The sequence below is a fragment of the Numenius arquata genome, chromosome 2, assembly GCF_964106895.1.
Source record: "Numenius arquata chromosome 2, bNumArq3.hap1.1, whole genome shotgun sequence".
NCBI classification, from domain to species: Eukaryota; Metazoa; Chordata; class Aves; order Charadriiformes; family Scolopacidae; genus Numenius; species Numenius arquata.
This window is the reverse complement of record NC_133577.1, coordinates 24753388-24780068: the sequence shown is the minus strand read 5'-3', so window position 1 is coordinate 24780068 and position 26681 is coordinate 24753388. Positions and strand designations below refer to the sequence as shown.

At 39.2% G+C, this 26681-nt stretch overlaps 1 protein-coding gene across 1 annotated transcript in view; it reads right to left on the bottom strand.

The window, feature by feature from the left end:
- The window catches only part of MTR (5-methyltetrahydrofolate-homocysteine methyltransferase), a 46720-nt gene extending 20418 nt beyond the window's left edge, over window positions 1–26302 (bottom strand). Inside the window, exons 1-19 of the mRNA XM_074166303.1 lie at window positions 26094–26302; window positions 23439–23528; window positions 22541–22610; window positions 20739–20831; window positions 20551–20657; window positions 19193–19252; window positions 17004–17098; window positions 13069–13169; window positions 12663–12724; window positions 11784–11851; window positions 10665–10741; window positions 9404–9516; window positions 7856–7996; window positions 6583–6768; window positions 5817–5996; window positions 4690–4806; window positions 4451–4591; window positions 1185–1274; window positions 404–556 (exon numbers count right to left, since the gene is read on the bottom strand). Coding sequence (XP_074022404.1) covers window positions 404–556; window positions 1185–1274; window positions 4451–4591; window positions 4690–4806; window positions 5817–5996; window positions 6583–6768; window positions 7856–7996; window positions 9404–9516; window positions 10665–10741; window positions 11784–11851; window positions 12663–12724; window positions 13069–13169; window positions 17004–17098; window positions 19193–19252; window positions 20551–20657; window positions 20739–20831; window positions 22541–22610; window positions 23439–23528; window positions 26094–26291 — 2142 coding nt within the window. The 5' untranslated portion in view covers window positions 26292–26302. The remainder of the gene's footprint in view (window positions 1–403; window positions 557–1184; window positions 1275–4450; window positions 4592–4689; window positions 4807–5816; window positions 5997–6582; window positions 6769–7855; window positions 7997–9403; window positions 9517–10664; window positions 10742–11783; window positions 11852–12662; window positions 12725–13068; window positions 13170–17003; window positions 17099–19192; window positions 19253–20550; window positions 20658–20738; window positions 20832–22540; window positions 22611–23438; window positions 23529–26093) is intronic.
- Window positions 26303–26681: the final 379 nt, after the last annotated feature.

Here is a 26681-nt window from a genome sequence, read left to right as displayed (position 1 = left end):
TGCCCTTACTGGACTAACGGCCTACAGACGACACTTGCTTTCACAGCACAACCTCTCAGACCTCTCACAACAGAATTGGAAGCTACAAACAGGCACAGACTTGGATGGCGCTAAAACCAGCAATTTTTATTGGATCTTTTTTTTCCCTCTTTCATGGGTCGAGACTTAAAACTGCATTTCAAACAGAAGCACTCAGGAAGAAAAGAAACAAACACATAAAACTACATAAAGAAAGCCAAGTTCCAAAGTAAAGAAAAAATAATGCTGCTTCTTAGCAGCACCTGAATTTTCCCAATTCATGTGCTATATCTGAAAAAAACAGCCAGCATAGAATGTCTTGCCTACATTTTAAATTGCTAGTTTTTGCAAAATAGGAAAATATATGAAATCATTTTCTCTTTACCTGAGGCAGAAACATCTTTCCAGCACCAAAAAGATCTCCAACAATTTTCATGCCATTCATCAAAGGCCCTTCAATTACATTTAGAGGTCTAGGATATTTTTCCTGATTTAATCTTGCTTCTTCTGTATCTGCAGTAACATACTTCTCAATGCCCTGGGAAAAAAAAATGAGAAGCTTTTATCTTGCTAGAAATACAGTTTTTCTTTAGTTGCCTTCTCCCCCCAAAAAATCACAATGAAAGTATAAACAGATATTTTAGATACTGCTAGTCTTGAAGAATACCTCAAATGTGTACTTAGAATAGGTTTTCTTAGGAAACAAAACACTGTAGTTCTTAGGCATATAAAGTTAATCAAAGCAAGAGTCCCCAGTATTAACAGGTTTGTTTGTTTTTCTTAACCATGTCATAAGAAAAACCAAACATTTAAAGATTGCTTCCTCAGCACAAGTGCCACTTAGTGCAGAACTGTTAAAGGACAAAAAAAATCCCTGGAAATTAAAAGGAATGTGTTACAAAGTAAAAGCAATATGTTGCTACCAACACTACTGGCATAAAATATTAAGGGTCAAAGTCTTGAACTTGTGAAATTTAAAGAAAATCACCACAATTTTCTCTGTTAAAGTTAATTAGATATATGAAACATATTATTCGTTATTAATTAATAGCTCTCAAAAGAATGGCAGCTGAAGAATTTTTAAAGCCAAAAGTATCCCTTAAAGTCCGAGCTGAAATCGTGGCTCTGAGAGCTGATGGGTAGGACAATTTTCTGCACAGATTCACCTTTATGAGAGCATATTCCAGCCTTTCCTCCACAGAGCTTTTCCGCCACTCATCAGTCTGTACAACTTTTTTTCCTCCTTGGGCATGATTCTGAAAAGGAAAGACATCCATAGGAGCTTGCAAGCATAAAAAGTACAACCACAGACTTCACTTTTAGAAAAGTGAGGATAACTTCAAGTACTGACCCATAAAATAATTTTAGATTATTCAAAAAGTATTTTATACACATGCAAATCATATTGCAAACACATGTGATGTACTACAGACACTTAGGGAGTCTGCATCACAAAGAGCATATACCTCAATGAAGACAAACGTTGTAACAAGTAAACAAAATGAACAAAGAAAAAAAAGGAAAGAAAAAAAAAGAGTGAGCAGTTTAATAATTTTCACACTCTTAAAAATGATGAAATGACTAATCCTAAGGGTTTTACTTCTGGGAACATAATTTAAATTGATTCTTAGCCCACACACTACAATTCATTTTAAAATTCTAATTAATTTGACACTAATTCAGTTTCTGCTGGAATAGGTTATGTTATTCCATAAAGCAGATGTGTTTTCAATCAAGTGGCCTACAGAACTACCGTTTCTCATGCACGTAGACTGTCCCAAACCCTCGCGTATTCTCTTTGCCTCACACTCCCCTTTGCTATGCATGCAAAGGTGAAAAGGGCTTCACAATGCAAGAAAGGTCATGGAAGAGCATGGTATCCATTACATCAACCACCACACTTAGGCAAGTAATTTCTTTTCCTTCCTTGGTTATTTGACATAATTTTTTGGTCTTTCTGAACATCCTATACTTTTGAGTGCTCATCAGCAAGTTTTTAAAGACAGAGCCATGGAAAAAGTCATGGAAACAAGATCTCACCAATGGGATCAGAATCCAGAACAAGCTTTCATTCGTGTTTATATGAATGTTAGCTAACTTCACAGCTTCGCGTTGCCAAATCTTACTGCCCTCCTCAGTCTAGTTTCTAAAAATGGAATGAAAGAACGAAAATGTTGTGCAGAGAGGCTGGAGAGTCTCTGTCCTTAGTTATACTAGAAACTTGACTGGGCAATTAAGTCCCTGAGCAACCTGCTCTTGCTGACCCTGCTCTGAGCAAGAGGGTTCTACGAGACGACCTCCAGAGGTCCCTTCCCACCTCAGCGCTTCTGTGATTCAATGAAAAGGTACCAAGTGCTCCTCAACCTCTGGCCGGACACTTCAGCAAGGGAACCATTCCAACCTAAAAATAACCCATGAAGCTGTAGGATGGGCATGCAGGGACCACAGGGGTAAGCACTACATGCAGATCTTTAAAATAATTATGGGATGCATATAAGGATGATTATACTGCATGCTGAGAATGAAAAAAAAACAACTGCCTTTTGAAGCACAACTTCCACTGCCATAAATGGGACAAAGTTTCAGTCTAAGAATGTCTGCAGCTATACACTTTATGGAAAACGTTTTTAATCTCAAACTTCAAATGAAGACTAGTATCCTAATTCTGCAAGGATTAAGTTCCTCATTTTTCCCCACAGGTCTAGCATTCAAGCAACTGACAACATACATTACTATTGCCTTAAGGAACTAGGAGGAAACTTCACTGGCAGTCTATTAGAAGAGTGATACTTGAAATGGGACTGCACATTCTATGTTCTTTGTGCAGAATAAACTGCAGTAATTGGAAATAAAAAGAACATATGCTCTTACTGTCTAATCAGTATATTTTTGTGCTAAAAAACCCCACACCTTTAGACAAAAGAACTTAAGAGCCATTCAATTCCACTGTATCAGAGGAAGGTCTGAATAAATATTTTGAAATATACCTCAAACTCCAAAACCTTATGTAATAACCCTTCTCGTTGGCTGTGACTATCTGTTTGGACTCTCACATGTGTCCAGAGCCAAAATTAAACCCAAATCAGGATGCCTATCTCCACTGAAAACCCAAAAGTTGTAATATTTTGTTATATTTTAATAGAGCTTTGAAAGATGTTTTGAATCGTGTCTCTCTTTTTTGCAATTGGGAGCTGTTTTACTCCAACAATAAAACTGCCAACATGAATAAGAGCAGAGATTCCAACAATGGCTTCCCAAACTTCTAGACCCAGAAGGAGTCATCATTCACTTCCATTTCTACTTTTCATGCTCTACTTAAATTCACATTCTGCCTTTTGCAGAAACACTGCTTGAGCAATCCCTTTTCTAATCCTCCTTCTTCTTTTTCTTTACGCAGCTCTAAATACCCTAATGGTAACTCTGCTTATACAAACAAGATCACTCCCAGGTGAACTGCGTAGACACTAAGAGCATCATCTAAAATAGCCTAAACACAAGGGATAGGAAGAGTCTTCCTGTACTGGTTTTCAACATGTTGCCATTGCTCCTAAAAAACATGTACTACCATAGGGCATACTACAAACCAAATGAAGCTGCACACAGAAATAATACCTCCAGGAACTACAAAACAGGCATGCAGACCTTTTTGTGCGCTTAAATCTAAGAGCCACCTAACCCAGAGATTTTTTTGCTGTATGTTCTGTTCATACAGCAAAAGTTCTTTTGTCTAAAGGATTTCACCAACTGTCTTATGGCTGATAGACTGGAAACCTTCAGGCGTGTAATCTTTGTCTTTTATCACCGCTGTCATTACAGCATCTCAAAAACATGAAATTGCTGATCCTCACTCTTGACATAAGTTACATGAACTGGAAGTCGATGGCACAGCCAGGAACCACAAGCAACTACTTCACCTTTTACATACGCTCCAAACAAACCATTACCACCAGAGAGACAGATTTACTCTTTGTCTCCCATAGCGCATTTGCCAGTTAAGCTCTAGCACCAAGATTAGCTTCAGTTGTGGGTTGGCTTTTTCTGGTTTTTGTTTGGTTTTTTGTGAGGGTTTTTTTGGTTTGGTGGAGAGTTTCATTGGGATTTTTTGCTTCTTACTTGTTTTGGGTTAGTTTGGGTTTTTTTGCTTTGTTTTTTTTTTTTTTTTCCAAATGCAGCTTGGTCTCCTGAAGCATATGAAGAACTCTTGTGCAGGATCTTTCAAGGCACCTATGAAACTGGAGAGGCTCAATCCATCACAGAGTTCACGTTTTTATCCATATTAGTAACTGAACCACTTGTAGTATCATTAGTAACTTCTAACACCCACTTTAGATTGACACGTGCAGTTTATACTGTTCTACCTATCATCAGCAGGCAGGTGTTAAAGCCCAGGTGCTAAGCTAACTACTATTAAAAGTTTATAATTGGAAGTTACCTGAGCATAATGTAAAAGTTTCTCCGTCGCATCAGGATCTTTGTTCCAGATTAGATTCTCACACAGCTGTAGCAATTCCTTGTGGATATCATCATACACTGGCAGATTCCCAGCATTCACAATTCCCATGTCCATACCACACTGAAAAAAATCATACAGAATCCCTCAACCAGGGCTGTCAGACATAGCACTGCACATCTGCCAAGTGCAAACATACGGAAATCAAAAGCACATCATACCTTAATTGCATGGTAAAGGAACACCCCATGCATTGCTTCTCGAATGGCATCCATTCCTCGAAAGGAGAAAGACAGATTGGAAAGACCTCCACTTATCCTGGCTCCCGGCAGTGTTTCCTATAGGAATTGCATGTAGATTCTCAGAAAAGTCCTTTCCAAAAAGGAAACCTAAGCAAAGCATTCAGTCCATAGAACAGTTGCTCTCTAAGTTGTGGTGCATTGGCTATGCACCCTTTCTCCCTTCTGTTTCAGATCCTTCTAGTTACTCAAATTCATAAAAAGCAATTCAAATCTCTGTAGAAAAAATACAGAAGTAAAAGAAAACATCGAGCCCGCTTATGTATAAGCAACTATCATGGTTTCCATAGTCATAGGTGCTATTCTAAACTTATCAGTCCTCCTACAGCAGCAGATTTTCCCCATGCAGACCTGCTCATGGCTCTTCCATTCCCCACTCCTTTGGAAACGGGAGCAGCAGCCAACCTGCCTGCTTGCAGGTTGACCTCAAGGGTACAGCCTCCCTTCCAGAAGCCCTGTGGTGACCAAAGAGCCTGTAGGGTGTTCAAGCCCTAGACTGATACTGACAGAGCATCTCCAGACCAACCAAATTGCCTTGTGAAACAAGACAGTGCAGCTTTCCTTAGCTGTATTCAGGCGATGCTCTTCATGGCTATATTTCCTTACACATATTTTGGCTAAATAAGAAGTCAGGTTACTGCACAAATCCCTTTCACAGTAATGGTAATTTTATTAATTTAAAAAGGCAGCTTTCACATACCTTCAGAGAGGTCCTTTTAGTTAGAACATGAATGTGATTGTTACCTTATTTAATATATTTACAGTAGAGATAATGGATTGAAATATATTTATAGAACTATTTGAACTTCTTCTACCAGAAGTACAGCAATACTGGGGAATGGCTGCACTTAGAAGAATAGTTCCCCTTGCTAATTTAAAATTTGAATCATTTTGCAGCAGTGTTTTGTTGCTGTTGTTTGGGGGTGAAGGGTGTTTTTCTGTTTTGTGGTCGTTTGGGTTTTTAAGTACTCTTGGCAAAATATTTCAAGTTAAAATACTATTGTTTTTTCTTTAATTTTCAGGGCAAAATACTTCAAGTTACAACTCACTTTTATGATTTTAGTAGCATTGATAAAATTCATGGCATACAGGTTATGTTCTTCCATTCCAGTTCCTATGGTCAAAATATTAGGGTCAAATATTATATCATTTGGATTGAAGTGCACTTTTTCCACAAGGAGGTGATAAGCTCTGGAACATATTGCAATCTTGGTTTCTGTTTCTGTTGCCTAGTGGAGAAAAAGAATTCTGACATGAAACCAACAGGTAACAAAAAATAAACTCCCCAGAAACCATTTACGGTTCCAGTGACTCAAGACTGAGAATCTGAACATCACTAATATCAGAAAAGGATTATAAATAAAAATTTTGTATTAAAAACATCACCACACCTGTACCTGGAGTTTTGACTCAACTCATTAAAAACAATTTTGTTTCCCAACATTTCATCATTCTGTACAAAGTTTAATATGTTTTTGACATAAGCACGTCAATTCAGAAAGACTCCACTCTCACACAAAACTCAGCTTCTGAACTAAAAAGTCATTCTACAAAGGAAGGAAGAGTTCAGCACAGCTGAATAGCAAGAGACACACTCTTGTGCTAGCAGAGCTACACTTAAGGCAGTACTTGGATTCCTCAAACATGTGAGCAGCATAAGAAATGCTTACATATGCAGGTCAAAACTATTGCTAAGACTATATAGAACTCTTTGAATCACCTGTGTCAATGAAACAAAACCACTTTGTCTTGTACAAGAGTGAGAAAGCCTTGCACTCCAGAAGAAAAATACCTCTCCTTTAAAGAGACACTCACCTGTCCCATTTCATCAAAAGCCATGACAACCACAGCTGCTCCATACAACTTAATTTTCCTTGCTTTCTCCAAAAAGTCTTCCTCACCTTCCTTCAGACTGATGCTGTTTACAATGCATTTCCCTTGGCAACATTTTAAACCTGCTTCAATCACTGAAAAATTTGAGGAGTCAATGCATAATGGCACCTGTAAATAACAGAGAAGTAAGCCAGGGGAATACATACAAGTTATAAATTAGAGTTCCATATGCTGTTTACCCATTTGAACATAAAAATGCACACAAAATTAATCAGCATTTATGAATAAAAAGTTTCCAGATGGTATTTGCAGATTCGCTTTGCTTTAAATGCAAAACTCAGAGCAAAATTAACTCAAGAGCTTCTATGGCAATTCCTATGGCAACATATCAGAGAGGGACTTCTCTGTTTATTGCCTTGTGTTTCTGAATTAGATACTCATTTTTAGAGAATGCACACTGCAGAACTATCTTTTAAAACCATGCTATATCCATAGCAATTTTAAGTTTTGTGGAAAGTAATATATTGGCAGTGCGTAACAGTATAGATCAGGGCTTGTAGCTGCTGCAAAAGGAACTTGCATTCAGCTTTCCTAACCAATGAAAAGGAAGGACTGGCATGTGTCTAGCTGAAATCAGATAGAGAACATTAAAACCTCTGTCTCCCCCGAAGGCATTCCCCATTATCATAGAATGGTTTGGGTTGGAAGGGACCTTAAAGATCATCTAGTTCCAAGACCCCTGCCATGGGCAGGGTCACATCCCACTACACCAGGTTGCTCAAAGCCCCATCCAGCCTGGTCTGGAACACTTCCAGGGATGGGTCATCCACAACTTCTCTGGGCAACCTGTTCTAGTGTCTCACCACCCTCACAGTAAAGAGCTTCTTCCTAATATCTAACCCAAATTTCCCCTCTGTCAGTTTAAAGCCATTAACCCTTGTCCTATCACTACATGCCCTTGTAAAAAGTCCCTCTCAAGCTCTCCTGTAGGCCCTCTTCAGGTACTGGAAGGCTGCTATAAGGTCTCCCTGGAGCCTTCTCTTCTCCAGGCTGAACAACCCCAACTCTCTCAGCCTGTCTTCATAGAAGAGGTGCTCCAGACCCCTGATCAGTACCTCTACAGTACCTTTTCCTCTTGGGGTGACACCTACATCTGCTTACTAAATGTGGTTACTAAATAAATCAGTATCAAAATTGGCAATTTCCAACTCAATAAAATGTTATTTATTGTGCTTTGGAGTGACTCAATAACAACCTTTGCAATATCAGGCTCTGAAGAAATCAAGTTACAAAATCTCGTCATTGCAGCAGGGCCATCCAGCATCCCATCATCCATATTGATGTCAAGAACCTGGGCCCCCATCTCAACTTGCAATTTGGCTACACTCAGGGCTTCCTAAAGAAGAAAATAATAAAACCAAAACAACGGTCAGCAGAAAAAAGCCTAGTCAATCTCAGGATAACATTTCATTTCTCCAAAATAAGATGCAGCCAAAAATTAAAAAATTAATAAGACATCCCAGAAGAGAGTAAGGAAATGGTCTGTGATGCACAACAACATACAAAAGTCATTAGTACAGCACAACTGATAACTAATTTGTTCACAAAAACATGACACCAGAGACCTAATGTGCTGGTAGTGTCATTGATTTTAGACAGCTGGTCATATGCTTAATTGAATGATTTAAGATTTGCATGGTAACAAGGACTTCTGACTGCACAAGATTACAGAAGAACACTCTATGATGGTATGAAATAAGGGTCTTGCATTGCAAGCTCTGCTGTTTTATAACACAGAATACTTAATTTTTAGAGGTTGTCTGACATTTTTTCCAGCTGCAGAATAATCACCAAGTGCTAAGAAGGCTATACTAAAGCTTTCCCTTCAGCCTACATAATTATCTGAACACCCATGTCTGCTCGCTTTCTATTTTTTCTCACTTTGCAGACTGAGGAGACAAAAAAGAAAAAGGTTTTCAGTTGCCCACAGTTCCTAACAACCTGTGCTTACAGCTCTCTTCATTTAATAGGTCTAACCTGCTTCATGACTTTTAAGAGCTTAAGAGTCAGGCTTCCTTAAAAAAAATAATCAAACTGAGGCTTTAGTTTTGATTGCATCAACCAGAACAGCAGAGCATACTCTGGGGCAGAGTCTCAGCTCTCAAGAAATGTCACTTTACTACTTGTTTGAGCGTTACAGTAACAATTTACACCAGAAAAGAATAAGCCCTCCAGCCTTTTCATTTCTGCTCTGCAGCTGTTTCAAGAAAGCAATTACCTCCTAAGCACCTTTTTGTGTAGCAACTCTGCAGCCAGTCATCAAAGTACATAAAGATTAGATGCAACCATAATGCTGACCAGGACTGGAGAAGGGAGGGCTGCACAGAGCCACAATCTATCCCAAGTCAGATGTACCCCACTTGTTGGAAGGAGGTATTACACCTGCTTTCCTTCCTCCCTCCTCTGTAAATCCACCTCCCGATACAGCACAGACCAGGACATTTTCTAAACCATCATCAGCCGTGCAATTTAATTCAAAATGGAAAGCCATGTCCTCCGTAACAATTGTCAAAAAAAAAAAACCCAAAATAACAAAGCCCTTGTAAAACCTTTCTCACAAATTGATTAGGAGCTGGTAAGCACAGAAACAAAGGATAGTGAGAAAGTAAATCCTCCTTTCTTTGTCTTGTAACTGGTATAGAATAGTACTTTGTGCCAGCAAAACAAACAACTAATAACACAATGCAATGTAGTAATAAAAAATCAGAGCATTAGCTATAGAGATTATTGTTAAAATGTATACTTCATAGTTGCCTGCCATGATGAGTTTAGCAAACTTCCGTGATCCTGCAACATTGCAGCGCTCGCCAATATTAACGAAGTTGGTGTATGGCCCAATCCTGAATGGCTCCAGACCTTAAAAAGATAGTTTTGAACACATTTGTAAAAACTGAAAAGAAAAAACTGTGTAAGAAAGACAAAATCCCTTTTCTAAACTGTGAAATGGAGGCGTCTCTCTCTTTAAGAATAGTTATTTCTCAGCACATCAGGACATGCACAAATCTAATGAGTAACCAGCAAAGAAATGCATTGAAATAACTTCCAACACATATGCCAAAGGTTTCTATCCTTCTTCAATGACAGTTAATAATTTACCTGACCCACAAAAAAACCCAGCCAATTTGTCCAATATAAAATGACATGAAGCTACGATTCTTTGGGCATCTATATGTATGCACATACACACCTTCTCTCAAATTCCAATTGTGTTATCTCATGACTCTACCACCACCAGAGAAGCAGCCCACTGAATTGACTAACAAACAATGGCAGCTCTTAACCATGAACCCAAGTCCAGAGAAACAAGCCAAGTGACCCTTGGGTAGCAGGCAACTCAGAGGCAAACAAACCTTACAGCAGAACAGAATAAGGTATTCCATGAAAACACAGGCCAACGATGATTTATTTAATTTATGCTAAACTGATTTGACTTTGAGATTAAAATACAAGACCAAAAATAAGGTACTGTTTTACTTGGATACACGGCCCAAAGGCTTAAAAGAAGGCCTGGCTGAAGAATGTACAAATCTAGACTTGGCTAAAACAAAAGCCAATCTAGACCTGGATGTATTGTTGGAACACTCTCCCAGTATGACTGGATGGACATCTGAGGTGACACAGGGCAGCTCTCTCACAGCAGATGAACAAGGATTTCATCCCAGCTCTGCCATCAACTGTAGTCAAATTACCTGATCCCTCTATGCTTGATCCTCCCCCTGTTGCAAACTGATGATAAAGATACTCAGTCACCATTATGAAGTGTCTGAGACTTGCAGAGTAAAATATGCTGGCTTGGTTATATTATACAAGTTCATAGTAACATGCTCCATTAATCCTTTGGCGAAAGCAGGAAGATTTAGATTTGGTTACACGTCCACAAGCTTGCTGGATTCAGGTAGAACCAGAAACTCACAGTGCCGTTCTGATCAGCAGAAAATAGCAAATAAATTTATAACGGAAGGTTGCATGAGTTAGAAAGCTCAAACTGTTACACTCCATTTTACCTGACAGCAGCATGTATCCTTGAGAGGGAGAAGGTGGAACGCGAGGCTTACAGAATTTCATGGCTTCGGCAATTTTCCTGAGTTACAGAAAGAGGAAAGAAAAGAATAAAGTTTTAAATTAAAATTAAACCATTCCAGATAAGACTACAAAATACTAGTATGTATACCTACATCTCCAATTTAGCCCTGTAGCAGACAAGACTAATTAGCTAGTTTCACTTAGTGTGGCCAAAGGCAAAACCATACTCCCAGAAGACCCTATCATAGCTATTTGCAGCAAATGTACAAAGCTGAAGATTTATCAAATACAGAATGTGACATGCCATGCCAATGGGGTACTTGATGGATATCAGAACCAGTCCTCAACCACACTCACAGTATTCACAATTTGCTGAGCTGAGCAATTGCTGATGATTGCAGCAAAAAAGCCAAGGGACAAACATTGTTCTATGCTGAGACACATTTCTCAGATGCCAGAATGACTCACAGTGTTCAAGTTCACTTCTTTGATCGATTCAGGAGTGACACACGGTGTCCTCTACACTTTTTCAGACCACCTCTTCCCAGCTTGTACCAGGGTCAAAATGAGGGCCCCTTCTCTTTCAAGCTCACGTGAAAAAGGGAGGTTTTTCCACTGAGCTACTTCCAGTGAGAAAGATATGAAATGCTCCTTCTGACTGGCCAGGACTAGTACAGCTGTACAGCATTCCCAGATCTCCTGTTCCACACCCACACACCTTTCTTCCTTCTACCATCAAAGGAAACCTTAAGTTTCACCTTGTGGCTGTGAGTACCAGAAAGAGAAAGAACATACGGCATAAGGGAGCAGAAATGGGAAGTCTATTCGATCCATCAGTAAAGAGGGAGGAATAATTCCGAAACAATTTTAGATGACAAAATAGCAGAGGTATAATCCTTCTTTGAACCATGCCTCTACTCATTCTTCATGATACACACAGCTATGAAAGCCAGGTTATTTCTACTCCATATATTGCTGCTATTGGCATTAAAGTGTTCCATCTTTTCAGGCAACTCTAAGACAAGCCATGGAATATTGCTACACAAAAGCAGCACTTAATTTACTTCCCAGTGCACCTAAAGTCGTAGCTCATGAGATACCTGATATGCGCTGGTGTAGTACCACAGCAACCTCCAACTATGTTGACCAAACCATCCAAAGCAAAATTCTGTACAAGGGAAGGAAAGAGAATTTTGTTTCAAGTTAATAAAGGTATCCGGGGTTTTTTTGGTTGTTTTTTTTTTTTTTTTTCTCTGCGTGTTGAGCAATTTGGGGGATCACACAAAAAAATTAAATTAAAAACCAATCAGTACTATTTATTCTCTTTAGGATTTGTTTTGAGATGTGGATTCCCAAGGCTAGCCAGCAATTTCAACACCTTATTTTAGGAAACTACATTTGAAATTGGCCTATTTTATACTGAATCCCCAGATGAAAACTTGGATGAGTATCAAAGACTCGTCATACTGTATTATAAAAGGGAATTAACATGCAGCAGATACTGCGTTCTCACTGACACACTGCAGCTCCAGCCACACAGTTCCGTCTCGCACAGATCAAGTAGCATGTGGAAGGACACACTGCACTGGAACATCACCAGCATCAGCAGTTCCTATATACACAACTCTAAAATTCTGCCAAGTTCAAAAAACTGCTCAGCTATTGGAAAATTCCCAAATGTAAAAGTAAAAACATAGGAGTGCAAATGAGTTACATCCACAGATCAAGCTGCAGGAAAGCTACTTAGTGTAGGACATGAAAGTAATTACGGTTTCAGAGTTTCCCAAGTAGTTTTTCCTAAATTGATGTCTCAAATCACTATCATTCAACAAATGGTCTATAAACAATCTAGGTGACATATAGAGCCATCTGAGGGGAAAAAACCCACATAATACTGTAACAAATACGCATAAAATACAAGCAAAGAATTCTTGTCTCCTAGTACGTCAGATATGACACACTCACGAGATATTTCATACCTTTATGTGCTTGGCAGTCACTTCTGGAGTTTCATCATAGCCACCAAAAGTATTGGGAAGACCTTGAAACGTAATTTTTCTAGTATTACAATTTGTTTAAAGCCCACAAGAACAGAATTAAATTCCATAAGAAATATATTTAAAGTAGCTACATTTGTATGAGGACTACAGTGCCCCATCACCTTTGCAATCATTACTCAATAGATATTAATTATGCAAGAAAGCATTCTAGATTCACCATCGCAGAACTAACAACAGCTACTTTCAGCAGTTCAAAATATTCTTAATCTCTTCTTAGTAGTAAAACCAATCATCTTTTCAACCTAATTCAACTCTATTATTGCTAATGAGATGGGAGGGTTTAGTTCCATTTCATCTACCTGTAAGAAATATGCGCACCACACACCTGCGTTGGGGTAACAGATGATGTAGGCTGTTGTAGATTTTCCAATTGTTTCAATAAATGGTCGCATTTCAACCGCCCCTAAAGCACAGTTTAAGCCGATACTGGAAAATAAATTTTCAAAAATTATTTTGAGGTAAAAACACCTTTTAAACACAAGCCAGACAAATGTCAGTGCTGGCAACTGCTAACTCCCGCAATCATCTATAACAGAACCAACCTGGTCTCCAATTTCTTTAATCACCACCATCAATACAGCAAGACTGTGCAAAAGGAGAAGTCTCAGGTGGAAGAAAAGCGCAAGGGGGAAGGGGGCTGGACTGAACTGGGAACAGTAAATCAAGATTTCATTTCAAAATCCAGGAATTAAGTGGCAGCATTTTGACAGCAACTGCAGCAATACGACAGCTCTGTATTTTCTAGGTGAGAGAGAGAACAAATGGAATGAGGAGGACTGGAAAGGAGTCTTGTGCTACAGGAAGAAGTATGAAAAAGGTTGAAAAAGCAAGATCTGCTTCAAGCTACTAACATCATTTTCTTTTAAAATTATACATAAATTATTTCAGCCTTGGAAGAAACCAAGTGCCTCCCCCAAGATGCCTCATGGCTAAGCTTGGGCAACTGAATCTGCTACATCTTAGTAACCAAGACAGCACTACAGCAGAAGTATTTGTGTATAAATAAGCTTCTCAAACAATTTTACCAGTGTATGAGGTACAATCATGTTTTCTTTCATTCAATGACAGATACAGAAATGTGACTTGCACTCCAAATGTCTACATTGATATTAAAAAGGGAAATGTCTCTTTCAGAAAGCATGCAAGCGATCTTTTACGCATGTTTCCTGATCTCTCTGCACCACTCTAGGAACCATCTATGAGCACTGCAAAACTCGACAGGCACTCGCAGAGCTGCTGGAAGAGGAAGACGTAAAAAAAAAAAAAGCTTTCTCCTTTCCTGCAATAATGGAGAGGATGCAAGCTAACCCCCTAAAACAGGAATGGATAACAGTCACATCTCCCAATTTACTGAGCCACAAAGGCTGCCTCCGAGGTGGCTAAGTTAATAAAGTGCATGTACGCTCACTTAGTTTCCCAGAGGTCAACAGCAATAAAGCCCTGCAACAGGGCTGGGAGCGCAAAATGGTTTTTGACTCTCCTCCTGTTTCCAAGGAGCAGGCAGGGGCTTGGTAACTGCACAAGTAGTAGCAGTAAACCCTTGCAGCCAGATTCACTTGTTGGACAGAATGGTAAATCCTTGAGATCCGAAGGGCAAAACACAAGCCCCTTCTTCCAAGAGGTTAGAGGTATAGGGTTTGTTTTTCTTTTTTGGGGGGGAATATATGTTTGCTTTTTGAAACAGCCATCTCTACCTTCAAATGGCTTTTTCTAATGCATCTCAGATAGGCCATTCTATTTAAATAGAAAAAACTTTAAAAGAACCCTTTTATTCTCATTTCCCTATTCAGTGCTTAAATACATTTAAATCCTTCATACAGATCCCCTGGATACAAACAGGACACACAAGGAATACACAATTAATTACAGCAATGAAGTTCTGGAATTTATTTCAATTTATTTCAAAACCCCTTGGGATTTTCGAAGCAAAGCAAGGTAAGAATGGTTAACAAGACTGTCCTAATCAAATGCAGATGAATAGAAAGTATTTCCTACTGTCAAGTCATTCAATTTACAAGCTTCCAGCTCACACTCCTCACACCCTCTTTTTAAGCTCTCTCCTGTATTAGGCAGTTTCATCTCTCCCTTCCACATTTAATATCCACCTGTCTCTGGTTCTGAGTACAAACTCACCTGTCACTCTCTTTACCTCACCCTACCAGAGAGATACTGTAAAAGCAGCCAGCATACTCACCAAACAAGCAATTCTTCATGTTCTCACTTGATTTACTGCGTATTGGCACTCCAGACTGCCTGAATGATTGCCCACTACAGGGGTTGCTGACAAATACACCATCCAAGCATTATCTGTATCAACACTGCCAAGTCAAACTAAGCACAAACACGCACATTCACTGAGAAACATAAAGTACCTTCTGTGGCCAGTATCATCTCCCCACAGCACTCAACAGCACCACAAAAGAAAACATTTGAGAAAAGCAAACCATTAACCACGCCTTAAAAGCCAGCAGCCTTGAACCAGATTGCTGGTATGCTATCACAGCTACCCTACTGCAATAGCCATCACACCCTCATCTTAAACATCACCTCCCTACCTTGCTCATTTCAGTCACACACCAGTTCCTGTGAAAGGTAAGCCTGCAGAGCACCCTTGGGACCAGAACAAAGACCACATTAGGGCCCTAAACTCAGCATACATCTTCTTAATGTTACCACAGTTGAAACAATCACGGGATCCAAGATAACACAAAGGGAACTCATACCACATCTGAGCACCTTTCACAGCAAGCAGCTTGCCACGAACAGTTCCTCAGCTATTACCTGTATCAACTGGACACAAAGCACACACTTTTTAAGGTGGCTCCAAACCAAACAGACTTAAGGACAACACATCACCCTAAACAAGACATACAAAACCCAAATGGAAACATGTGGGTATGTATAACATGATTCCTAGGAAACTACTATTAATCAGTTTTTTCACCACCCTAAAGCCACTCAGTACCAATTTGGCAACAGAAAAAACATTAAATGCAATCTGCTCCCACAACTAAAACCCTTCTGCCACAGTGTTGTATAGTAGCCCTCGCATAAATGGGAAACAGGCCCTAAGCACTCAGACCCAGAAGATAGCTTTTATGAAATATGGTTTAATAAATTCTTGATTTCTGCTCCAGTGCCCTTCTCTCCTCTTCAGAGGCAAGAGAGTTATAAGCAAGATTATCTGAGACAGACTCATGCCAAATATGGATCACTAGGCTGTGATGCTGAGAGAAGGAGTCAACTACCACCCTGTTCCAAGAGGCTCCATATGTTACTTCTGGAGCACCGTCTGGTCTGGGAAAGTGAAGCCTCAAGGGCAGTCAGGAAAGCTGTGAATGCAGTCTTCTGCTTTTGTATCACCAAGATGACAGATTGCGCGTTTTAACTGGAATTTTGTCGTAAAAACAAACAATGGCTCATCACAATGTGCGTGGCATGCACTGCTAACAGTGAATTAAATGTTTTAACTTAGAATATTCTAGGAAAAAAAAAAATAGCTATTTCCAGTGTAAGTTTTTGTGTGAGCAACCAACCTGAGAGTGATAAAGAGGGAGAAGGCAGGGAGGAGATAGAAAAGGGCATAGAAACACAGACGAATAGAGAAACAGGGAATGGTATTCAAATTAACATGCAAAATCTTGCAAAATGACCAAAATCTGCTTTATTATGCATTTTCACAGATCTTAATCTCATGCTTCTTTCAACTTTTCTGCCTGAACAGAAAAGAATGCAAGTAAATGAGGAGCTCTCAAAACAACAACGCGCATCCTTGAGAAAAACACTCAGGGAATTTATACATTTTTGTAAGTTCAGCAAAAAGAACATTGGAATGAAATCTTAATGATTTGCTCTTTCAAGCCACCCTGAAACATCCTGAGCTGGCACTGCTTCCCTCTAAAAAAGAGATGTAATCCCGCCCATACCAGGAATTAGCTCCTTGCACAATCTGAGACAGTAGGAGACGGCAAACTACAGATTCAGAATTACTTTTTTTTAGTGCTTTAATCTAAAGCACTTCAGACCCAAAGTGATTTCAGCGGCTGTTGCAAACACAAACCCTCAGATTATTTAGAACAACGTTTTAAAAATTCAGCATTCTTTGGAAACATAATTCTGTTGAGGGAATGACAGCAGAACACGTTAGCAACACATGTGATTAAATATGATCACAGATATCACAGCTTCCATTTAGCTGCAGGGGTAAATATAGAAAAGAATCACAATCTACAGATAACTTTCTAAGAGAAAGAAACTTACCAAAGTGGATTACTGTGGGAAACACTAATGACAAATGCCTCTCCTGTCTGGCCTGAGAGGGTACGCCCACTCTTATCCACAATGGTTCCAGAAACCTAAGTACCAATTGAACATAGAGAAAGGAGAAGAATTAAATTAACAGTAAAAACAGAAATTTAAATGGCTGAATTGCTAAAAGTCAAAGCAGAGAGACCTGTGCTCCACTCAAAGTGTTGACGCAAAACTCAAACAGAAAAATTAAACCTTTTCCTCCCTACGAGTGTTTAAATATTTAGCTAGGGGAAAGGCAAACCTTCGACCAATCTTCTTTCTCTTTTACCCTTGGGGGGAGAAAAAGAAAATTAAAAAAAAGAGAGAAAGCTACCATGAACCATTCAGCAGCAAGGAAGCGTTAGTACCATGGTATCATTCTGATGATGGCCTCTGAGCCAATCTGCAGCAGTTACCTGTTTAGGCAGCAATCAGCAGTCACAGTTCCTCTCCTATTCCCCTCATCCTCCCTGCCTCGCCCTTTTTGTTATTTCAGGTCTCAGCACTGCTATTAGGTTGTTTGGTGGTGGCTGGTGGTGGGGAGGAAGGGCTGGCCTTAAAAAAAAGTTACTCCTTTTTCTATAAGGGAACATCAGATGTTGAACCCAACTACAAAGTTGAGAATTCTGAAGCCTTCCAAAGTCTACTTTTTTTTTTGCAGAAGATAGAATGAGTTTAGAAGACTCCATGCAAAAGTAAATCCATTAATTATTCCAAAACATACTTTAATACTGCTGCTACCTTCCTTCAAACTACTCAGTCAAGCGAGGAGACCAGCGGAATCCTACAGAGCTGTGCCAAGGGTTGTACTTCTCAACATAACTGAACTGGAAAGGCAGCAGAGAATGAGGCAACCAGGCTCACTGACCACTCTGTTCAGGACAATGAAGACAAAAAGCCAACTCTATGTAATCAGAAAACACTCAGTGCTAACTGACTTGAATGATAAAAAAGTGGAAACCCATTGCTGATAAAGTATGAAGTTGCGAACACAGGAAAAATTCTACATAATGACACATCCAAACTAGTCTTTGCTGCTCAAGAAACTAATCTGAGTAACAAAATAAAGTTTTATGAATGCAATTTCAAAGCTCATTAGCCATAAAGTAAAACACCAGGAACTACAGAAAGAAATGGACGAGGCAGAGAACATCACTAGGCTATCATACAGATCCCTGGTGTCTGCACTTGATGACTGCTGTATGCTATTCTAATTCCCCTCTGACTCAAGAAAGTGGAAAACAAAAAGGTGACAAGAATAAAGAATGAATGGTATGGAGCAGCTAAATAGAAAATAGCTTTCCAGGATGAAAAAAAAAAAAAAAAAAAAGACTAAAGGAGGGTCTCACAGAGGACTATAAATGCCACGACTATGCAGCAAAGGGAACACAGAACAGCTGCTCACTGTCACTTTCCAGAGACAAACAGCAAGACACAAAATAAGTCATCAGGGGGAATGCCTAAAAGCAAGCAAACTTTCAAAACAGTGCATTCATAAACTGCGAAAGTTACTGACAGATTATTTTGTGGATGCCTGGGTCCCTCACAGGTTTGCACATAGGTTCAAAGGAAGGAGTAAACGCATTCAACAAAAAAGTACGAACAGATACAAACTGCAAATCAGAAAGCCTGGGCTGCAAACTGCAGAAAACTGGTAGAACACGACAGAACTTTCAAAACAAGCCTATTCTTTTTCTATATTCATTCCTACCTATTCATGACTGCCTGCTGTCAGAAAAAGATATGTCAGAGAAAGAATATGCAGTTAGACAGACCTTTTCTGACTTCAAATGGCCACTCGTATTCTACTTGAAAATATTTGCTTAATTTAATCCTTGAAGCACTGGTTCTTATTACCCTTAAGACAACAAGCCTGAAAAAACCTTATGATCAGACCTTTTCCTGTGGAAATATAGAGAATAAATACACACTCGAATGAAGTCATTCCTTAGTCTTCAGGTTGATAAACTGCACTGAGCTACCAAAGGCTGATTTCATAAAGCTCTTCACAAAAGTTTTCCCTTTCACAGCCATATGAAAAAAGCATGTTTCCAAGACACTTATTTCCTTCATTTCAAAACGCTTTAATCAACTGCAGCCTCAGCTAGTTCACAAATCAAGCTTAAATATATGTAAAATATTAAATAATACATACTTACAAATATGGGTCGGGGAGCATACTCTTTTTCAAACAATGTCTGGAGTGCAAAGAGAGCTGCCTATAGAAGAGTAAGTTGCAAAATATTAATGGACATTTCAAAGTTCTTCAATTTGTTGGGTGTTTTGTTTCTGTGGGTTTGCCTTTTTCTTTTTTTTTTTGTAAGTATTTTTTATGGCTGTTTATGCAACTTGCTACCTCACATTGCCTGCAAGAATGTATTACACTCAAGAGGTTTCACCCTTATCCCTAACATCTTCCAGATGTTCCAAAACACATTTTGGTAACAAGTAGAAAGGAAGTCCCGTGGAGTCACCAAGTAAGATCAAAGCTATTCTGAAACCCAAACCACATTGGGATATATTTCTCCCTCACGCCTGCAGGACAACACCCACCCCAAACATGGCTGTTATGTAGTAGTCTCAGTACACGTTCACTGCCCTTGAATCTGTTTAGACATGCAGTTTGCAAAGGATTCTAACCATCACAAATTTTAACAGTAAGGGTTACAGTGACCCCTTGGAAGGTCCTGAATATTTCCTGCCTCCTTAGGGTAAGACAGTTACATGTGAACATGAGCTCAGCACAATGCTAAGCCTCAAGGATGCTAGCCAAATTTCCATGATGACTGGTCAAGACTGCAAAGGACAAGACATGCCACTGCACACATTAATCAGCCTGTGGCAAAAGCCTAAAGAAATGCTGTGTGCATATCCAGCCAGGCTTTTCCACGTAAAATTGCAACACAGTTTTAAGTGCCCTGACAACTCCCACCACCTGCATTGAGAAGTTATTAGATAAAGAAGGTCTCAAAATCACATTAATTGTGACTTATTTCAACATTTTATTCCTTCTATTTTACACTTCTGGTACTCTGCTCCCAGTTTTTCTTTTTCAAGGCTGATGGCAGAGTGCCAGAGTTCCCTAAAACCCCACATTTTAACACGACTGCCTCACAAGCCTTCCCACACCTGCCATCAGATACATTGGACATTCCCTCTCCCGTGTGCATCATAAGCACAGACAGACACATCTTATGGTGAAAAATACAAACATCAGATGCATTTGGAGATGTTTTGCAATGCAACAGAGCTTCTGGGAATAAAACAACAGCTGGAACAGACAGCCAGAAAGATACTAACAGCACATACTAAAAGGCAAAGGAAAAAAGTCTGGTAAAGGCTGTTTTATCATTAAAACGTATCTCCTTACATTCTACCTATTTCCTAGCAACTGAAGATTCTATTCATGTATTTAGTAAGCAGTAACTGATAGCTCTTACAAGTACCATGTTGAATTTCCTTAGGTAGTACACCAAATACTTATATTACTGAGTTGGTTTTTTTCCAGGAGTCTCACCTTGGCATTGGCTGTATCAAATATGGTTTCCACTAATAAAATATCAACTCCTCCATCCAAAAGTCCTTTGGCTTGTTCCTTATAGGCTTCAACCAGTTCATCAAAAGCTGTACAACAGGAATGATGTTAATTTCACTCTTTCAAGACCATCACCCAAGTTAAATAACCTGATGGTTACAAATACTTACTTATGTTCCTGTAATCTGGTCTCTCCACAGATGGTGACACAGAGAGTGTCCTGTTTGTTGGACCCATGGCTCCAGCAACATACCTCCTAATTCCTAAACCAAGACACAGGAAGGAAAAAAAAAACAAAACAAAACACACACACACAAACCCACAAAAGAATTTACTTCTGGTTTTACAATGACAGCCATGTCAATGTAAAAAACTTCCAAGGACACCAAGACATGTATATCATTCAGGGATGAAGAACTATAAGACAGGAAACTCCTGTCTCAAGTCAAGAGTTTGATCAGCACAAGATTACCCAGCAGGGCTGGCCTGTCTTATCCAACAAGATGTTCAGTGTATACACACAAAAGAACATGTAAAATAAAGGCAATTGACTCAAGTTTTCTTCTAAGTATCGTTTGTCTCTCACACAGGAAGCTTCATTCAATTACTTTAAATGCACAGCATAGAACTGTCCTGGCATTTTTTACTAGATAACCTGATTTGAACATTCTGGCATGTGTTCATAAAAAAAAAAAACCCACCACCCTTTTTTAAAGCATATTTCAAATACTGCATTTTTATTGCATACTATGAATCACATCAGTAAGGTGTTATCTGGACAGCACTAGAGCACTGTTAACTTGAAATACAGTCTGATGCAAGAATACAAGAGGAAATTAATTGTCTTTGAAAGACAGCATTGTCTACAGCAGCGTAAATGAGCTATACCCCTCTCGCATAAAGCCTGGAAGGTAAAAGACACATTTACAGATGATGGTCACATACTAGGCACAGTCCAGTAGTTACAAAGTCAAACCACAAGACTTAAAACTAGGAATATCTGGTAATCCACACTTACCTACAATCAGCCATCCTAATTCTTTTGTACAAAGACTTGTGCTGTACAAACCTAAGTAACTTGTAACAGTCCCTGCTGAATTTGTTTTCTTTAAAACACATCAGGAAGATGTGTATTGCCTTGTCCTGATTTTGGCTAGGATAGAGTTAATTTTCTTCATAGTAAATGCTATGGAGCTATGTTTTGGATTTGTGCTGAAAACAATGTTGATAATAGAGATGTTTTAGTTATTGCTGAGCAGTGCTTACTCAGGGTCAAGGCCTTTTCTGCTTCTCACCCCCCCAGCAGGTAGGCTGGGGGTGCACAGGAAATTGGGAGATGACACAGCTGGGACAGATGACCCCAACTGACCAAACGGATATTCCATAACATATGATGTCATACTCAGCAATATAAATCTGGGGAAAGAAGAAGGAAGCGGGGAGGGGGCACGTTCGGAGTGATGGTGTTTGTCTTCCCAAGTAACCGTTAGGTGTGATGGAGCCCTGCTTTCCTGGACGTGGCGGAACACCTGCCTGCCCATGGGATGTAGTGAATGAATTCCTTGTTTCGCTTTGCTTGCGTGCGCGGCTGTTGCTTTACTTATTAAACTGTTGTTATCTTAACCCATGAGTTTTCTCACTTTAACCCTTCTGATTCTCTCCCCCATCCCGCTGAGGGGGAGTGAGCGAGCAGTTGTGTGGTGCTTGGTTGTACACCTGCAGTCTGAAACAGGCAGACACAGGACAGCCATCCTGCAACACGCACTAAGGACCAGATCCTGCAAACATGCTGAAATTAGTAGGTTATGAATAAAGATGTGAAACTGCTACTGTGCCTAAAATGAAGAGTGTCTGCAAGTTATGTCTCTGTGATGTAAACCATCAAGCTATTCTCTAGTTAGCAACTTTCAAAGGTTGTAGCAAGACAGTCAAACCCACAAATGAATAAGAAATTAAAATAAATATTGCTTACCTGTCTGAGCAGTTACATCATCTGCTGCTTTTCTGGCTACCTGTGCAGAGACTCTGTTTAACCGATATGCCTGGAACAATTACAGAAATTTACCAAGTAGCCGTTAGTTCAGTATAGCATAACTCATCCTCAGAGAAACATAACACTTCCATTCAGTAGCTTCCAGTATACTCTGAAGTCTCCCTATGCCATACAAATACATATAAGCACTATTACAAAACTTCCAAAGGAACAGCCCCATACATGTCAGCAACAGAATTCCATGGCAGGTCTCATCACGTACACTCCAGCCTACAACTCCCAATCATAAAATTTCATTCTGTAAGGTACTAATTAAATCCTACTGAAGTCAACAGAAGCTGAAGAATAGGACTTCAGGGACAAAATTAACCTACTTTTAAATTCACTTTTTATTCAAGTAGCATATTTCCAAGCATTTTCTTTCACATATTTCTCAAATTCTCAAAACAACACGTAACACAGAGCAGGTATGACAAATGCAAGCTTGGAAGAACTACATACACCAGTACAAACAACACACAAATATCCAGGAAAAAAGCAGTTCCATTGTGGCATTTGCTAAGTTTTAAGTTGGAGAGACTGAAGCAAAACATCCCTGTTCACATAACTGAGACATTCTGGGAATGCTCAAACAAAATCTAGGACAAATTATTATTGCCTGTGCCTTCATCAACAAGAGGCACACTAGGACTGTCACACAAGGCAAGTACAACTGTCTACAGCAGTAGAAATGAGCTACAATCCCACCACAAGGCTCTAGAGACAGCACACAGTCAATAAACACAATACCAATGAACTCTGGGACTAAGCTAATCTTGGCTGCTAAGACAAAAATCCTGATTAACATTTTAATGTATAAACAGTTTAGCATTCTTACCAAATGTTCAAGGCCATAGTCAGCTTGTGCAACTCGGGTGCTGCTGAAAGTGTTAGTTTCAATGATGTCAGCACCTGACAGCAAGTATTCCTGCAAGACATGAAAAAAATCTTCAAGACCTCCAGAACTGAGATCTGGAATGAAAGCAACCCAACTATTTTGTCTCATTCAGTTGACAGAATGTCACAAATCATCTCCTAACTCAAAGCAGGTCATACTCTGAAGGCCTTACTCAAAAGCACAGGGCCAAAGCAGCAGAAGTGCTCCATGTAACCAATTTTCAGAGTTTTAGTGTCAGCCACACTTTCTATTAACAGGTGACATTTAGTCACCTCTGCCACTAGTCCAGCAGCTGGAGCACATTCTAGATTTTTGCACAGAGACATGGTGGGACATAATCCAACTGCCATCAGCAAGCGAGGGCTGCTGTGGGCAGACTCAGAAAAGGCACCAGTTAAACAACAGAGGATTAGAAAATTTAAAACATTCTGAAGGTAGCTGTACAGCACAAGAGCATACCGGGACAGAACACAAGCTTAGGAGAATTACATTTTGTGCAGATCACATTTAGCATTTAACTAATGGCCCAGATTCACAGAATAATTAAGCTTTCTGCTCAAGTTTGGTTGTCTAATTCCCACTGAAGTAAACTGAAATCAATGCAAACTGAAATATTTTTGCAGATTCTATTATGTTTTGCTAACCTCTACCAGTTGCCCTCCTCCCTCCCTAACTCCTCTTTTTGATCAGGTTAACACTTAGGTGACCCCTACATATTTAAGGAAATTAAGACATTCTAAGTGCTATTAAGTGAAAAATACTTATGTGGCCATTAAATATAAACCACTCAGATTTTCCTGTAAGAAGCAGATAAGTTCAGCAGGTTCAACACAGCAAACAGTCTTGATCCAAACAGCAGAAAAGAATTAAATTTGCTTTAAAACATATTTTGCTGCAAACTAATATGCTTTCTCTTGACTCCTCCTGGATACATATGGAAACACCTGCAAATAGCTACACGAAAATATGCAAGTTCTTAAGTGTACACTAATAACCAAGTAACGAAGTTTCTGAAAATCATCTAGACTATAGAAAGATGTTAAATGTGTACAGCTTTGTACTAGCTTTTGTTTATTTCAGACCTGTCATTTTAGCAAAAGCCCATAGAAGGAAATAATGTGCACAAAGCAGGAACATAATTTTTTAACACCTCTCTGACTCTTACTCTCTCTTACTACACTGAATCTTACTTTGCCAGACAAGCTACAGCTAACATTAACTTGTCAAGTTACTGATCATCTGTGACATCTGACTCCCTGGGCCATTAAAAAAAACCCCACCAACCATACATAAAGTGGGATTATAGTTACTTCGTAGAAACATTTTCATCTGTTACTTTAAATTCTGTCCAATTCTCAGAAGGAATAACCACCGGCAGCTATAAAAAATACAAAGTCACCACCCATGGCTCAGAAAGCACCTTGACTCAAAAGTTACTGCAGGCATGGGGACCACCACAGACTTTTCTTTTCTTACACTCTTCCTAAAGTACCTGCAACTGGCCACTGGAGGGATGACAGCAGGCTACCATTGGTTTTACTCAATACATTCATTCTTGAGTCACGTCACTATTGCTCTGCTAAACTTGCAAAAATTCAACTTTTAAACCAGCTTACCCGATTAAAACCACAAGCTATTATAAATTCCAATGTTCATGACCACTACAGCTCAGTTGACTGTCTAAGGACTGAACTCAATCTACAAATATTTCCTCTTGAAATTTTTGTAGGGCAAAAACTTTGATTACTTTCAACTCATCGTTCTTAAAATCCAAAGAATGACAGAGTAGAAATATAAAAGTATGTATTACATACCAAGTTTAGCAAGCGTAAGCCAATTAATGATTCTAATCAATGAAATACAGATCTTTTTAATAAACGATTGGTAAAACCCAGAACAGATGTGAAACTTCAACTGAATACCACCTAGTTGCAATGCTATTCAAACGTTCCAATTCTTACAGTAAGACCTACAAATACTTGCAACTCAAGAAATAAGAGACTTAAGAAGTTGTTTTTTAAAGTCTAACTGAAGGTAAGAAAATAATAAAATCTGTTTGCAAATTCCTAATGTTTAACTCTAGACTGTTTTATTCTCTGGGCCACACATTAATATTCTAGGGAAAAAACGAGAATATGGAAGCACATATACTCATTAGGAAGCCCATATACTCATTAACTACGGAGAGGCCTGCTTCAGGCTGACACATTTAACAGCTCTTTAATACACAATTACAGAAACATGCATCTAGAATTCAGTTATGTCCTACTTAGATGCACTTCAAGTGCTGGTTGAGGAGGAGAAGAGGAAAGAAAAAAGAAATAAATCTGAATCTACAATTCATAGAAATGCATCAGGGACATAAGTCAAAAAGGGGTTTAAAAACGTGACATCAGGAACCAAGACACAAATGCTGTGCTCACACAACCAGAAAAGTCAAATCTGCTCATTCTTTTTCGCATGGTTACCTGGCACTCTCTTCCCTATCCCCAAAAGACGCCTGACAGCCAGTAGCCTGCGGCATGGAAAACGGGAACACAGAAGCCAAATTCTCCTTCTTTCTCTTGTAAAGACACAGAAATCAGAACCACCTACCTTGTGTATGTCACAGATTATATCAGGTTGAGTTATACTGAGAAGGTCATTATTGCCTTTCAAAGGCCTGGAATGATCTTTAAATTCATGCCCTCGAAAATCCTCTTCTGACAGGGCATGTTGCTGGATCATGGTACCCATGCCTCCATCCAAAACCATTATCCGCTCCTGCAGAACTGATTCAATTTCATCTCCCATGGTTTTCTGCGGATCAGCTGTAAGAAAATAAATCCAATATTTAAGCAGCTTTGAAATTCCCTATTTATACACTTGTGCAAACTGAGCTCTTCCCATTTAAGAAACAGAATAAAATAACAATCCTCTACTGAAATCTAACAGTAATTGGTTTACTTCACCTACAGCTCCAATCACATGATGTCAGGTAACAGCAGCATCTACCTAAATAGAATTAGACTCAATTGCTCCTTCGTCTAAGTACAGTCACCTGCAGGAACAAGAGGATCTGAAGTTCACAAGGGCATACACCAAACTCTCTATATAAGCTTGCCTCCAACACTGAAAAGCCTGATAATTTCCACTACAACAACATTTAAACAGCAAACAGAGCTGCCTTTTGGTACCAGACAC